Raw genomic sequence first — 16,082 nt, 5'->3', positions numbered from 1 at the left:
GTGTGTGTGTGTGTGTGTGTGTGTGTGTGTACATAACAGAGGCAGACAGACAGAGAGCGAGTGTGTGTGTTGTGTGTGTGTGTGTGTGTGTGTGTGTGTGTGTGTGTGTGTGTGTGCATTAAAGAGAGAGAGAGAGTGAGGGAGAAGGGCTGCTGCTCTGTTGTCATGGCAACAAGCCTGTAAGCCCTGTAACACCCTGACAGTTGTCTGCCATGTTTTGTCTGCAACTCCGGCTCAGTGCTGTGTGTGTACATGTGTGTGTGTGTGTGTGTGTGTGTGTGTTGATGTATAATTAGCACGAGTACGTAGTTTCTGCTGTTAATTATAATGAGAATGAGTGTTATTTTTATCTCGCTGTCTCTTTTTTGTTAATTATGAGTTTCATGGGGGTTTTTGTGTGTGTGTGTGTGTGTGTGTGTGTGTGTGTGTGTGTGTGTGTGTGTGTGTGTGTGTGTGTGTGTGTGTGTGTGTGTGTGTGTGTGTGCTATAAATGGCATGCAAATGAGGGGGTGAAACATTTACAGCTTCGATAATTAGTTGATGAATTGATTACTCTAATGTTTTGCTACTTAAATAATCATTTTGGTCCATTTTTTTGAGTAAAAAAGACAAATATTTGCTGGTTCCAGCTTTCCAAATGTGAGAAATCGAGTGTTTTCTTTGTCTTGCATGATAATAACCTGAATATATTTGGGGTTTGCACCACTAGTCAAATAAATTGTGGCATTTGAAGACATTCACCCTTGGTTTTTATGTATTTTTTGACATTTTCCAGAGAAAATTAATCAGCTTATCAGCCAGTAATACAGATATTTTTTTGCATCCCTACATAAATTATTCAAAGTGCCCCGATATTACAGTGGATAATAATAACAGAGATGAAGCATCTAGCCAAAAAATGATTTTGCTGCCTTCTTTTTCCAGTTTTTTCAAATAGTAGGACTTCCTGCATTTCTCGTACTATAAAATGAAACATCACTGGATTTCTGACCGTTGATAAGTCAAAACAAGCACTTTTTTAAATTAACTGCCAGTTCTTTATTATTATCTTACAATTCTACTGGAAATCATCCATATTATAGAGATATTGAAAAGAACTATGACCTACAAATAACACATTTTTGCAGTATAATTTATTTCAGCATATATTTGAAAAATCTCCATACAAATATCAGTGTTCATGTTTCTGTAAATCTTCAGTTAGTGAGTGTGAAACCACAGAAATGAGCACAATAGCCTATTTTGAATTGTTCACTGACCAATTTTTATATGGACAATTTGTCTGTATTTTCATTTTTTGCCTCGTGAAGAACAGTAGTTGTGCTGCTGTGTTTCAAATGTTGGTGTTTGATGATTTGGACACTGGTGAGTGTTTTTCAAATTTAGTTTAGTGTAAACTGACTCCATGCAGCATTTATTTACCTCCTACTGCCACACATCTGAGTACTGTAGTGTATTTTCAGTGATTCTACTTTGTTGGATGTTGCAGTCACACATGCAAAGTGAGTATTGCTGGTTTCTTTAAATTTCTAATTTTGTCTAATCAAAAAAAACAAACAAACCCCAAAACAAAATATATTCAATGTACAACTATAAACATAAAGCTGAAACCTTAAAGTAAGAAAAAGACATAACATGCAATAAAGAAACAACAGACAGCTCCAGTAGTTCTTGTGAAAAACTGTTTTTGATATTCAGATGTGAATTTTTTTCTTGATTTCATGTTGCTTTTTATTTAATCTCACCTTGTTTTGATAATTTGTTTTACTCATCAAAATCCTCATACCCGTATAACTTTATAGCTTGTGTTAAGAGAATCCTAATTATAGATACAATTTTATACAATTTTATATAATAATATTTAGAATATCTTTTTTCTTTGCGGCATTAAAATAAAAATGCCAAGACATGACAAAATGCCAAGACGAATAAAATTACAACAACCACAACACAAAGGATAACAAAAACAAGCAAAGAAATGTAGTAAAATAAACAAGAACAAAACGAAAATATGCTTATGCTGTCTTTGTATTTATATAATCCTATTTATAGAGGTTATTTTATCATTTGTCTTATCTCCTTGTATTTTTAAAATATATTCTGAATGCCTTTTATGTCTTACATCAAATATTTTATGGTTGCTTTGACTCACACTACAATAATAATAATAATAATAATAATAATAATAATAATAATAATAATAATGTGTTGTCTGTCGCCCCCTGCTGGCTCAAAGTGATAAACGCTTTTGTTTTAAATGTGTTTGTTAATAAAGTTTCGTTGACAAAATTTCAAACCAAGATGGCAGCGTGCATACCGCTCTCTGTAAAGATGTCACCCTCAGCCTCAGCGGGCTTTAGGTTCCTTTTAGCTGAAAGATATTATTCCGGAAAGCTTTTAAAATCTTTTAAAGACTTCTACAGACGAGGTGAGGCGAGTTTTTGGTGTTTCTGAAGTGTTACCGGTGTTTGTCTGGTTCTCTAACCGGGATCTCTGCCTTTAACTGACAAGTTTAGCTCGTTTACAGTCTGTTTATGTGAATAAATACTTAAATTAATGTTATTTAAATTAAAATTAAAGTAAATTATTGCTTTGAAAGTAATTTCCCTGTTATGTTTGACCGTTTTTCTTACTATCATGCCCTGCCAGCTGTTATATTCGCTAAGCTTTGGTCTTCGCCCGGTAGAATAGCTAGTAGGTAAAGTTTTTTTTTTAACCATAGTCTGCCGTGGTTAACCTGCCTTTCATAAATGTGTTGTTAAAGGCTACTCGGTGAAAGCCCGGCAGGTGGAGGAGGAGAGCGGTGTGAGCGCCGCCGGGTTCAGCGGGCCTCTGGATCACTACAGCGGGCTGATCAGAGACGGGACGCTGCGGGAGGACGAGCACCAGAAGGCGGTGCTGCAGAAACTGGACCAGCTGCACAAAATCCTGAGAGGATACAGCAACACTCCCACGTCCATATTCTCCAAGGTACTGAGAACAAACATGCAGAAGCCATGTAAGGACCTTACAACACTGGATGCATTGGACCAACCCAGAAATCTTAGAATTTGAACCTGATAATTGCAACACCTTCTAGTTATTTCACAGTATATTGAATACAAAACGTGGGTCTTAGGCAAAGAAAGTCATCTAACTTGCTTTCTATGCTTTGCCAATGTGGCCCCTTTATGCCACAGTGAATGCATAAAAGCAAGACTACTGTTCACAACTGTGTGTCTTAGAATTCTTTTTATTTATGATGATTTACAGCTATAATCCTATATAAAGGTGGGTCTTGGAAATACTTGTTGCTACTAATTTTATTTAATAATTTATTTATTTAGAATTGCTATAACGTTTCTTTGAAGGAGGATCAGCAACAGCCAGGCTTTGTGTACACAGGACAACAAACTTCTTGAGTCTTGAATAACAACACAATACCACAAATAAATGATAACTAAAACAAATCTGCCATGTGTGCAGTTGATGGAAACTATGAAACTTCTGTCCACAGTGTAATATTTACTGCTCTGACTACAGCAGCTTGCAATAAAACAATAAAATGTGGTTATTGATCTGCCGGCTTTGTTAGTTACTTTAATGATTAGAAAGGTTGTATCTTATGTGTACTTACATACTCACAGTCACATCACTGCTGCAGATATCCTGCTGTGAGACAATAAAACAATAATATGTCTGTAATAAAAGACTTGACATTGAATATTCTGACTTAAGTTAACAAATCAGACTTTTGTGAACAGTACAATATCCAGTTTTGATCAACAGTATCATATTATTGTCGTTTGAGGGCTTTATCACACAATCAGAATGGCAGATACATAGATCCAGAGCTAATTTAAAAATATTAGAACTTTTGTTTAAAAGTCTATGCCTCACTTTTCTGTCTGTCCTGTTTACTTTATGTTTCACTTGGGTGTGCACAGCCCTCAATGGCATAATGTAGGAAACAGCTTGAAATAAACATGATAGGTTAATTTGCCATGAGGGCAGGTGATGGTCACAGTCACAAAGAAGAAAAAAAATTGCATGAAGCTTAAACAATGACACCATGGGTGGTTGGTGTCATTTGTGAGCGGATATGCCGACAAAAAAAAATAAAGAGAAAAAAAACCAAAAAACTTTGTTTAAAAAAAAAAAAAAAATATATCAATATTAATAAAATATTCGTTTCAAGCATTTAGAAGCAACAGCCATTTATTAATTACATTTTTTTTTACGCAGAGAATGTTTTATAAATGCTAATATTGAAATTTCTAAACCTTAACATTTGAGTTAGGTTAATTTATGTAACATTATGGTGTCTTAACTTTAACATTTAACTGGTAAATTTGCACAACTAATGATATTGCAAGATCTTAATGATGTAAATTTAAACGATAAATAATACCGTAGGGCACTGTGTTGTAACGCCTGCTATTTTAAATGTGCTACAAAATTGACGTTGATTTAATAAATGTTGGAAAAAAAAAGCTTTCTCTGTAGAGACAAATCCCATTTTGTAGCCTCATTCAGGTTTAACTGGTTTGCTTTAATCAGTAAGTTATCCAATGAGACGTAAACTGGTTAACATCCAAAAAAAAGCAGTTTGTTTTTGTGCTTAGTGTTTATTGATCGTCTAGTCTACTATTAACTTTTTTAATTCTGCCAACACTATTGTGCACTGAATGTAAATGTTCTTTGCAGATCATTTCAGCGACGTGCGTTTGTAAAATAAAGCTATCAGTTTACTTTCACAGTGTTACTCTAATCTTCCTACTCAGTCTTATCTTTTGTAGGCTTTGTTGAAATGATTGGCCCTGATGCCCTCATACTGTGTGGAAAAGAGGTTTGGAGTTGTGTGCTTTTGGGGTTGATAGCGGTTTCTTTCAATCCCAGTGCTGAAATATTAGTGATCAAAGAGACGGATAATTGATGTTTAGAGCCAAGTAATGACACATAGTTCCAGTTAAAATAAAAATCTTGTTGTCAAAATTTAAAATAACCCAAAAAATTGTTTGAAAAAGAGAAAAATTCAACATTTCTCTCTCAGTGTTTATAGGTTGTTAAACTCACAAAGGACATTTATTCATATTAAATTGTCCAGATAAATATTTATGCAAATTTTTAAGAATATTCTAGCTAATTGTCATCTCTTTCTCTACATCTTCTAGTTTTTCACGAAACCAAAGCCTCCTAAAGGCTACTACATCTTTGGAGATGTCGGTAAGAAAAAGCTGTACAGCTCAGTTTAATTTTCTTTCTTGTATTTTACAATTCGATTTGTTCCTAACTTAAAAAAATCTCTCTTGTCTCAGGCACAGGAAAAACTATGGTGATGGACATGTTTTATTCATACGTGGAGACGGAAAAGAAGAAGAGGGTCCATTTCCACGGGTTTATGCTGGATGTGCATAAAAGTAAGGGTGGAGAGGAGCGGATAATGTTCCATCTTTGTGCTTTCTGTGCTTCTGGCAGCCACTTGGGGGCAGATAAGGTAGCTGTGGTTGAAAGCACAAATTAATGCATGAATAAATAAGATTTTTCAGCGTGTAAGCATAAATGTCTTACATCTGTGAAGTGGGAGGAAAAACAAAAACGAGACATGTCCCTACAGCAGCAGAAAACAGAAAAATATTACATAAAACGTACATTTTCTCCATTTGCAGACTTAAACATCTGTTTTTTTGTTATTCAGCATTGGTAAAAGTTGCCGTAAACCCAACTGTCAGGACCACGGCTCAGCCCAAGATGTCGTATTTTTTCCCATTAATTAACTCGCAGAAATTCAGCATCTCTCATCCTTCTCATATTCATTCATTCATCATTAATTCAGTTCATTACATCGCCTGTCGGTGGGTACCAGCAGCCCACTGAATCAGCAGCTCTGTGAGCGCTGATTTGCATCCGTGACACTGTGCATCCTTGTTGATATTTTGGGGTCTGAAGCCAAATGTTGAAAATGATCAACAACCTTGAATATTTTTAACCACCAGCTTCAGCTGCACTGCACATATAAGAGAACAGCAAATCTTTATACTGTTTAATACGTTCTGCAGATAAGCGGGACTGTATTTATTCTGAAAGATCCTAAAGATGTTATAGTGATGGTGACATACACTACCAGTCAAAAGTTTGGACACACCCTCTCATTTAATCTTTATTTTCATGTCTATTTATGTTGTAGATTCTCACTGAAGACATCAAACCTATGAATGAACACATGTGGAATTATGTAGTAAACAAAAAAGTGTGAAATATGTCACAACATGTCCTGACATTCTCTCCATGTGCTTCATGAGGTAGTCTCCTGAAATGGTTTTCCAGCAGTCTTGAAGGAGTTCACAGAGATGCTGAGCACTTGTCGGTCCTTTTGCCTTCACTCTGAGGTCCATCTCGTCCCGAATCGTCTGGATTGGGTTCAGGTCAGGCGGCTGTGGAGGCCAGGTCATGTGACACAGCACTCCATCACTCTCTTTCTTGGTCAAACAGCCCTTACACAGCCTGGAGGTGTGTTTGGGGTCATTGTCCTGTTGAAAAATGAATGATGGTCCCACTAAACCGGATGTCCTTGTGGTAGCCATGCTGGTTCAGTGTGCCTTCAATTTTGAATAAATCCCCAACAGTTTCACCAGCAAAGCACCCCCACACCATCACACCTCCTTCACAAAGGTCGAGACCATCCATTCACCTTTTCTGACACCCCAAGTAGAACCAAAGATCTCAGATTTGGACTCATCAGACCAAAGTACAGGTTTCCACTGGTCTAATGTCCATTCCTGGTGTTTCTTGGTCCAAACTAATCTCTTCTGCTTGTTGCTTTTCGTTAGTGGTGGGTTCTTAGCAGCTATTTGACCATAAAGGCCTGATTGGTCAGTCTACTCTGAACAGTTGATGCAGAGATGTGTCTGCTATTAGAACTCTGTGTGACATTTATCTGGACTCTAGTCTGAGCTGTTGTTAACTTGCTATTTCTGATTCTGGTGACTCAAATGAAATTATCCTCAGCAGCAGAGGTGATTCTTGGTCCTACTTTCCTGGGGCGGTCCTCATGTGAGCCAGTTTGGTCGTAGCACTTGATGGTTTTTGCACTCGGGGATACATTCAAATTTATTTTTTTTTTACAATTTTCCAGACTGACTGACCTTCAGTTCTTAAAGTAATGATGGACTGTTGTTTCACTTGTCAAATAGGCCAACCTCACTTCTGCACAACACAACTGATGGTCCCAACCCCATTAAGAAGGCAAGAAATTCCTCAAATGAACCTTGATAAGGCACACCTGTGAAGTGAAAACCATTTCAGGTGACTACCTCATGAAGCTCACTGAGAGAATGCCACGGGTTTGCAGAGCAGTCATCAAAACAAAAAAGGATGGCTGCTTTGAGGAATCTTAAACATATTTAGAGTTATTTCACAATTGTTTGTTTGCTACATAATTCCATACGTCTTACTTCATAATTTTGATGTCTTCAGTATGTATTTAAAATGTAGAAAGTAGTAAAAACATTGAGTGAGAAGGTGTGTCCAAACTTTTGACTGGTAGTGTATGATGTATTACATACTCACACAAGACTCTAGTTTCACAATTTGCAGCACGTTTCACCCACGTTCTGCAGAAGAGTGCAGCACTGTGGTTGTCAGACGGCACTTACACGTCTGTTTTCAGTCACCACATGATGGGTTTGTCACATTTAAGGCGCTGCAGTGTTTGTGCTGCTGTCTCATATGTTCACGCTGTTGAAAAAGTGTTTTCTGGGGGTCTAAAAATAAAATTCTGTTGCCCCTAAATACGAATATTTTCCACAGCTGAAGATTCTAAGTATAAATATGTCTCATGAAATGGAAACATGTACACACGTCACACTGTCAACCATCACATCCTAAACTTACTACAGAGTTAGTAGCAAGTTTAAGTTTAGCTTCTTTTAATGTTCAGGGATCCATCGGCTGAAGCAGAGCATGCCGAAAAGAAAAGCGGGAAAAATGGCCAAATCTTACGACCCCATTGCTCCAGTGGCTGAGGAGATCAGTGAGGAGGCCTGTCTGCTGTGCTTTGATGAGTTTCAGGTAATTTTAAACAATCTTCAATCTTTCTCATATGACCTAAAGTCGTGTTATTGCAGCTTATTTCTTTCTAAAACATGTTTCAGGTCACTGATATTGCCGACGCCATGATTCTCAAGCAGCTTTTTGAGAATCTCTTTCAGCACGGTGTTGTTGTTGTGGCCACTTCCAATCGGCCCCCTGAAGGTAAGATCTCTGCAAAATGACATGTTTCAAACTTTTATGTCTTTGGTCCACATAAAATAAGTCTTTTTTTTTTTTTTTTTTTTTTTTTTAAATGTTGCTTTAGTGGAAATTTGGAAGTACAAATTCAGTATTGGAAGTCGGTATAAGGGGATATAATCATACTCATCAGCCACAACATTTTTTTTTTCATTTCATTTTGTTTCACATAAAAAAAGAGCACAGAAGTTGACCGCTTCTGTGAAATACAAATGCATAAATAAAAACAATATGATGGAGTGTGACAGAAACCCATTCGGGCTTATGCATTAGGCCACACCCCTAACAATAAAATACATATAACTACATACAAAGCTCATTCAGAGACATAGAAGAATAAGCCAGTCAAATCTACTGTATATTATTAGGTAAATAAACAAAATAAAACAGAAACATTAAAACCACAAACGATTGTCTCATGAAAAGGGGATATATTAGGCAGAAATTAGTCGGTAAGATATATAAGCAGGCGACTGGGCAGCCTAAGGATCTGACAGACAAGAGTCATCTCTAAAACAGCTGATGCGGGGTTTTCCTGACAAGCAGTCGTTACCAAAAGCAGTCCAAGGAAGTACAACCGGTGAACCAGTGACTGGGGCCCAATCCTCAGTGATGTGTGTAGAATGAAGAGCTACTGAAGCACAAATAGAAGAAAACTTTAACGCTACGATGATAGAAAAGTGTTCACAGCTTGCCTAGTGTGAGAGCTGACTCCCACCACTGAAAACGCCTCCAACGGGCAGGTGAGCTTCAGAACCGGACCATGGTTTGATAATTCACGCTTCCTTTGACATCATGTAGACAGCGGTGTGTGTGTACGTCGTTTACCTGCAGAAGAGGAAGCAGTAAAATGCGCTAAAAGACGAAGACTAGCTTGTGGAGGCAGTGTGATGCTGTCAGCAATGATCTGCGGGGAAACTTTGGTTCCTGCATTCACGTGGACGTTCCTTTGACACCTAAACATCGCTACAGACCACATGCACCCCTTCATGGCTGCAGTGTTTCCCGATGGCCTCTTTCAGCGGGATATTCTCTTTGCTACACTGCAGGCATTGTTCAGGAGTGGTTAGAGGAGCATGAGCAAGAGTTTAAGGTTTAGACTCCTAATTCTTCACATCTTGAGCTGATCAAACATCTGTGGGATGCTGATCCATGGAGGCTCCACATCACAACTCCCAAGATATATTCACTGGTGCAACGTTTTGATGCTTGACCTTCATCAGGCCGATTGTTTTTGTTTAAAGTCTTGGTGCTTGAAACCACAGGACACTTTGAGAGGTCTGTGGTGTTCAGGACTTAAAGGATTAGAGCTGATTTGGTCACAGGAGGAGGACCTAAACAATATCAGGCAGATGTTTTTATTGCTGTGGCTGATCGATAATATACAATCTGGTTCAATTAACTACGATTTAAAATGAAATGTATATGTATGCATATCGTATGACTTGACAGGTGGCTTTACATTGCATCAGAAAAAACAAATATTCATGAATATTTCTTATCAAATTCTTAAAGCCTAAACTGTTGTTAAATGAGTCTCATTGAAATAATCCCAGACTCTCCTCTTGTGTAGGTATTTTTACTTCATCAAGGAAAGCGGCAGAGTTATATGATGATGGGTGTACATCTGTCTGTTAGCAACGTTACTCACAAACCGAATAACGGATTTGGATGAAATTTTCAGGAAAGGTCAGAAATGACACAAGGACCAAGTGATTAGAGTTTGACAGTGATGTTGCTTATAGTCTGGATCCACGGATTCGTTAAAGATTTCTGTATCATTGCAAGATAGCGGCACGGCGTCACTGTAACCATGACAACAAGCAAACGCTACTTCAGCTGCCTGCTGACGATCACATGATCGCAATCCTACTACAAATCCCCCACTGCTGACTTCTCCATCGATAATGATATAAGGAACAATTGATTCAATTGTGGGGGTGTTTCTGAGTTCCATCAATTCCACCTGCTACATATTTAGGTCACGTGATTCCATATCCGTGCATAACACACAGCTGTGCTCACCGCAAAGTCATTTTTTGTTAAAGATTTCATCTGGAATGATACGACTGAGCAGCCTTGGCGTAGTACTGCACTCTCTGAGTGGTCTTCTTGTTGTTTTTGTTTCTATGCTGTATTTACTTTTTTTAAATAACATATTATTCTAATCTCACTGTTTTTTCTTGTGCTTTAGCTTGGTTCTTCTACCAGCACAGTTTGCACCTGTAATATGTAACCCTATCTGCTTGGTATTTTTGAACCTATCTTCCAAATTTATCAAAAGTTCTGATATGTTAACATTTTAAAGCTGGTGCACTTCTTACAGAATTAACAGAAGATTTCAGTCAATGTGAGAAATCTTTGTTGTCATCTTTCCTCAGACTTGTATAAAAACGGGCTGCAGAGAGTCAACTTTGTGCCTTTCATTGCTGTATTGCAGGTAAGAGAGTAAATTAAGTTCTCATTTGCTGCTTTGTGTGACATGCACGTGAAACTGTCTGTAAATTGTCCCTCTGGTAGAAATACTGCCAAACTCTTCGCCTGGATTCGGGGATCGACTACCGCAAACGGAACAGACCCTCAGCTGGGAAGCTCTACTTTCTGTAAGTAGCTCTTGTCAAATAACAAGCTGTTTTTAACCTCCATAAGTCTTTGTCTTTAATGTTTCGCTGTGACATTCATCGTAGCTCCAGCGAGCCTGATGCAGAAGCGACTCTGGACAAGATGTTTGATGAGCTGGCTTTCAAACAGAATGACAGTAAGTGGACTTTCAAATGACATTTTACTTGTCGTTGACATTTTATCTGCTTTTCCACAGAACCAGCACTCTTCCATATCATCAAAATACAGTTTTCTTGTTTCTACAGTAACACGACCAAGAGTTCTGAATGTTCACAACAGGAAAGTGCGTCTGGACAAAGCATGTGGGACCATCGCTGACTGTACGTTTGAGGAGCTGTGTGACAGAGTGAGTCCCAGCATTTAGGTTTTAAATATAAAATGTGCTCAGATTTTTTGGTCTTTCTATTTAAAAATGTGCTGGGTTGTCACTGAATTGTTTTATGAGGCGTCATATATGCATTAAATGTCTCTGGGGTCACGCTTTTTGATAAAAACTTTCTAAATTTTTCAGCCTTTAGGAGCCAGTGACTACCTGGAGATGTCCCGGCTGTTTGACACCATCTTCATTCGACACATTCCTCTGCTGACGGTGAACAAGAAGACTCAGGCCAGGCGGCTCATAACACTAGTGGATGCCCTCTACGATCATAAGGTGCACTGCACGTGTTCAAATGTCGACACTGAAGCACCCAACTGAAGAGTTTGAAAGAGAATTCAACAGTGAATGTTCTCTTGTTTCAGGTTCGGGTGGTGATTCTCGCAGATCACCCGCTGGAAGACATTTTCGTACACGACGGGGATCACGGTCACGACGAAAGCCACATTCTGATGGACGATCTGGGCCTGAAAAGGGTAAAAGCTGAGACTTGTTTTCTCATCTGAACCAGTTCTACATGTTGGGTCAGTCCTATTGGCTGTAAATGTAGATGGTGAAGGCGTCAGTGAGCGGCTCCTAAAACACACACCTGAAAGTAAGTCTGTATAAAGCATCATAAACAGCACTTCAGTCTGAAGTTTTTAATTAGGTAAGACTATAAATCAAGCAGAAACAAGGAGAAAAATGCAGCTGAAACAGGTTCCTCTCAGCTCTGGAAGACTATAAAATCCCTCTAAGTACATGCAACTGTGCACAACCTTCCAAATGTTTTACTTTAATTTTAGAAAATAATCTGTAATTTTAAACCACATTTTGATTTGATTCAGTGTTACATAGTTGTAAGATTCACAGGGGAGATTTAAAATAGGATTTATTTGTTGATTGTGGCCATTTTTGTTCCTATTTAGATATGTTTTACTGCATGTGAAAGCACAAATTGTAATTTTTAATTTACAGTGGTGCTTGAAAGCTTTGACATTTTCTATATCTCTGCAGAAATATGATCTAAAACATCACCGGGTTTTCACACATAGAACCCAATTAAACAAATGAGACAAAAATATTGTACTTTCTTCCTTATTTATTGAGGAAACTGGTCCAGCATTACATATCCGTGAGTGAAAAAATATGTGAACCGATGCTTTCGGAATCAGACGTGACCAATTTGTGCAGCAATAACTGCAGTAAATTCCAATCATTCAAACATATCTGCTTCATTTTGGTCTCATTCATCCACAGAACATTTCTCCAATGGCTTTCTGTCTCGTCCACAGGTTCTGTAGTAAAAGCCAGATGGACAGAAATGTTCTTTTTGGAGAATGTGCGGTGACTTTCTCCTTAAATACAAATTATAATGAATGGCTTTGACCTCACTAGTGCTTTAGTTTTTTTAAATTGTCAAGAATTTAGTAGCCAGTTGCTCAAATACAGGTGTATTACAGCACTGGGAATCTTGTGTGGATCTCTGCCAGGTATGTATGCAAAAATAACAATAAAAATGCACAAATGACACATCATTTAAAGAGTCTCTAATATTGTAATTTTAACATTATATGCATTTTTAGTGCTCAAATAAGGAAGCCAGATAATGACAAGTGTCAAGTCATCACATCTGATACTAAGTTTATTCCCTGTTGTCAATTAAAGATTAGTTTTTGAGTTTAATATTCATAGCTTGTCATCATTGAAACATTGATCTGAGTTTATATTTCAGTTAAGCTGCAAAAAAATAGAGTTAAAATGGCATTTTCAAGGCTTCCACCCAGATATGATGAACTTCTGCGTGCACTTTTGTTGCATCATTGTTTGTTGTCTAACTAATAAATGATAAATGAAACGTTGTGCCTGTGAAATTGATAAAATGTCAGAAAAAAAAGATAGAAAAGCATCAAAACAAAAGCGTTAAACATGAATGAGAGCATCAAAACCTGAGTGAGATAAAAGGAGAGGCGTTGTAAACATGAAAGAATTGAGATGTCTTTGGTTCTGTTTGGGCTGCAAACATGTGATTTCTTCTTTTTATACCATAAATAATGTAGCGTTTTGGATGTTTGACAGGAAGAGGCGAGCAGTCTGTCCATCTTCAGCGGAGAAGAGGAGAAATTTGCCTTCCAGAGGACAGTTTCTCGACTCACGGAGATGCAAACAGAAGAGTATTGGTTGGAGGGCGACAGAAGCTTGAAATCGCAGGTGTAACATTTGTTAAACAGCCTCCATCCTCCATAAACTGAGCTCCTCTCTGCCAAAAACAGCCCAGACTGAACACTACTCCTACTCACCTTATCCAGCACAAACCCAGTGGGGCTGCTCCACAGTATGTTGGACAGAGAATATTTATTTATTGCTGTCTTGGGTGCTTTTATCATTTGAATGCTATGTTGCACTTTATGGATCAATCTTAAGATGGACTTCGGGGTGTCATATTTTGCTTTTTTGTGCCATATTGAGGTCCAACTTTTTAAATATCTGCGGGAAATCAACTGGACGACTTTTGGAAATGGAATCCAGAAGGACTTTTATGAAGATTTAAGGGACATTTTAATCTGATGTTTTTTGAGATACGCAGCGGTTTTAGAAAATCTTATGCATTTGTATATGAATTTAACATAATTATACATACAGTGGCAGCAGATGTGAGTTGTAAAATGACTACATTCATCAGTATTTTTCATTTAACAGATGAAAAGGAAACATAAAACACATCCACTACATATTACTGCAAGATACTTTGGTGCATCTGTGTCTGCAAATGAAACGTTTCGGTGCTGGTTGATGTTTAACCCGATGCATATTTACATGAATCTTCGCTTTATTTAAACACACTAATACGCTCTGGCTGACGAAAACAAAGACTGCACTGTGTGGGAAGTGAAAGTGAGAAAAAAACCTTCAGAGTTTATCTCCCGTACAAACAAAAGTGTTGCAGGTACAAACAGACAGTTGGTGGTATTTTGTTTGTTTTTTTCTTGCAAAAAAAAGCTAAACCTCAAGTCTCGTTTAAAGCTGTTTCAGATCAGAAGATGTAGGTTTCTTTAACTGGGAGTTGCATCGAGTCAAATGACGTTCTTTAACTTGCAAAAAATCCAAAGTTGTGTCAGTGAGATTCACTAAAACATCATTCAAGGTTAGATTAAATGGCAACAAAGAGGAACAATCGACTTGTATAATGATTCATTGCAAATATTCTGACTGGATGAAGCCACTTTTGTTCATTTATATACAAATTTAAAACCTTTAAAATCTTTGTGCAAGCTGCATTTACACTTTTCCTGAGAAATATTTCATTAAACAACTTGTAGTTGCACTTAAGATGTGACAATCTGGCTGTAATGAACCAGATTTAAGATGTTTTAATGCCAATATGCGTCATTTCAATCCTAAAACAAAAGATTTATATTAAAGTACAATAATTCATCGTTATGCGTTAAATCAGATGTAAAAACTCATCTTGTTAGTTTTCAGCCACAACTCATTTGACAACGTGTTAAAAAAAGAGACTGTTTTGAAAATAATACTGATATGCTCATATGTCATGATTTCATTTCAAAGAAAGTCCATATATGTGATAATTAAACCATTTCTTAGCAAATTTCTTATCGAGTGTTACCGTCAGTGCTTCAGCTTTTATGCAGAATATTTAAACCAATTTAAACCATTACATTGTGTATTTAACTTATTGCTGTTATTCTCTGATCCAGGTAAGTTTCTAATCTCATTTCCTTCTTTGTGAAATCATTAGAAGTTTGTTGATGTGATACAAAGATTTGCAACAAATACTGAGGTTAAATTTAAATCTGGAGAGGCGCCGCTTAAAACCTGTGAAGATACGCTTCCGTTTTTATTCATTAATATAACTGTTAAATTATATTTTCTGTAAACTGTATCCATCTGAATGCTGCTTCAGTCTTCTCCACACTGCTGCCATGAAGGCTGATGCAAAGTCTGCTTTTCAGCTGTTCTTCAACTCTGCATTTCTTTTGTAGAAATTTTGATCTTTGATGTAAAAAAAAAAAAAAAAGCGTGAAAACCTACGTGATGTGGGGTTTGTTTGCAGCTTTAGAATCTAACCTTCTCCTCAGGTCACTAAAACCACATAGTTACCATAAAGAACACTGAGGAAATGAAGTTTGAGTGGTACGTAGAGCCCCGGTTTCAGATAGGAAAGTGACGTGTTTAGAAACTGCACTTTAGAATCGGGGGCAACAAACTGCCTTTTGTGACTAGTATATTGATTTTTATAGATAGATGGATTTTATTAAATCTATCTAAATATGCAAGCAAATTGCATATTTAAAATTTTAAGGTGCATTTGCAGTGAGGCTTTAAAAACCATTTGGGAGTGATTTTATTCCAATCCTAATAAATTATCATGTTGAATACTTTATCAAAAGTGTACTTTCAAGCAATGTGGAAAAAGCTTTGAAACGGCCTGGGGAATTAAATTAATAAACAAATAAATATATTTATATTAAATTCTATTCATCAACCAAAAAATAATATGTACAATTAAAAATTAAAAACCCACCAACATCCTCCCAAAGACAGTTTAAAAAAAGACTAAAATTTACCAATAAATATAGAAAATCTATTTTTAAAAATCTGTTTTAACAGTAATGAAAATAATAAAGTACAAAATAAATAATACATTTTATTTAAATATAATAATCAGTCGAGTTTTTAAAAAATTGTGTAATATTTGCAATAGAAAATAAACCAAACAAAGTGCATTACAGAGCAAACAATAATAAATAATATAATAAAATATATGTAGAAAAAAATGAAAACCTTACCCACCAATCCCCCAAAGACATCAAAA

At 36.9% G+C, this 16,082-nt stretch overlaps 1 protein-coding gene across 1 annotated transcript; it reads left to right on the top strand.

Moving 5' to 3' along the window:
• The first annotated feature begins 2,269 nt into the window (after nt 1-2,269).
• On the top strand, nt 2,270-14,858 carry afg1la (AFG1 like ATPase a). The gene is made up of 13 exons (XM_022212887.2): nt 2,270-2,428; nt 2,765-2,970; nt 5,154-5,205; nt 5,298-5,399; nt 7,919-8,049; nt 8,133-8,232; nt 10,650-10,708; nt 10,789-10,871; nt 10,956-11,026; nt 11,136-11,236; nt 11,402-11,542; nt 11,632-11,742; nt 13,325-14,858. The coding sequence occupies exons 1-13, from the start codon at nt 2,302-2,304 to the stop codon at nt 13,460-13,462; spliced, it is 1,422 nt and encodes a 473-aa protein (XP_022068579.1). The 5' UTR covers nt 2,270-2,301; the 3' UTR covers nt 13,463-14,858.
• Nucleotides 14,859-16,082: the final 1,224 nt, after the last annotated feature.

This window comes from Acanthochromis polyacanthus, chromosome 1 (genome assembly GCF_021347895.1).
Source record: "Acanthochromis polyacanthus isolate Apoly-LR-REF ecotype Palm Island chromosome 1, KAUST_Apoly_ChrSc, whole genome shotgun sequence".
NCBI lineage: Eukaryota > Metazoa > Chordata > Actinopteri > Pomacentridae > Acanthochromis > Acanthochromis polyacanthus.
This window is presented reverse-complemented; position numbering and strand designations above follow the sequence as displayed.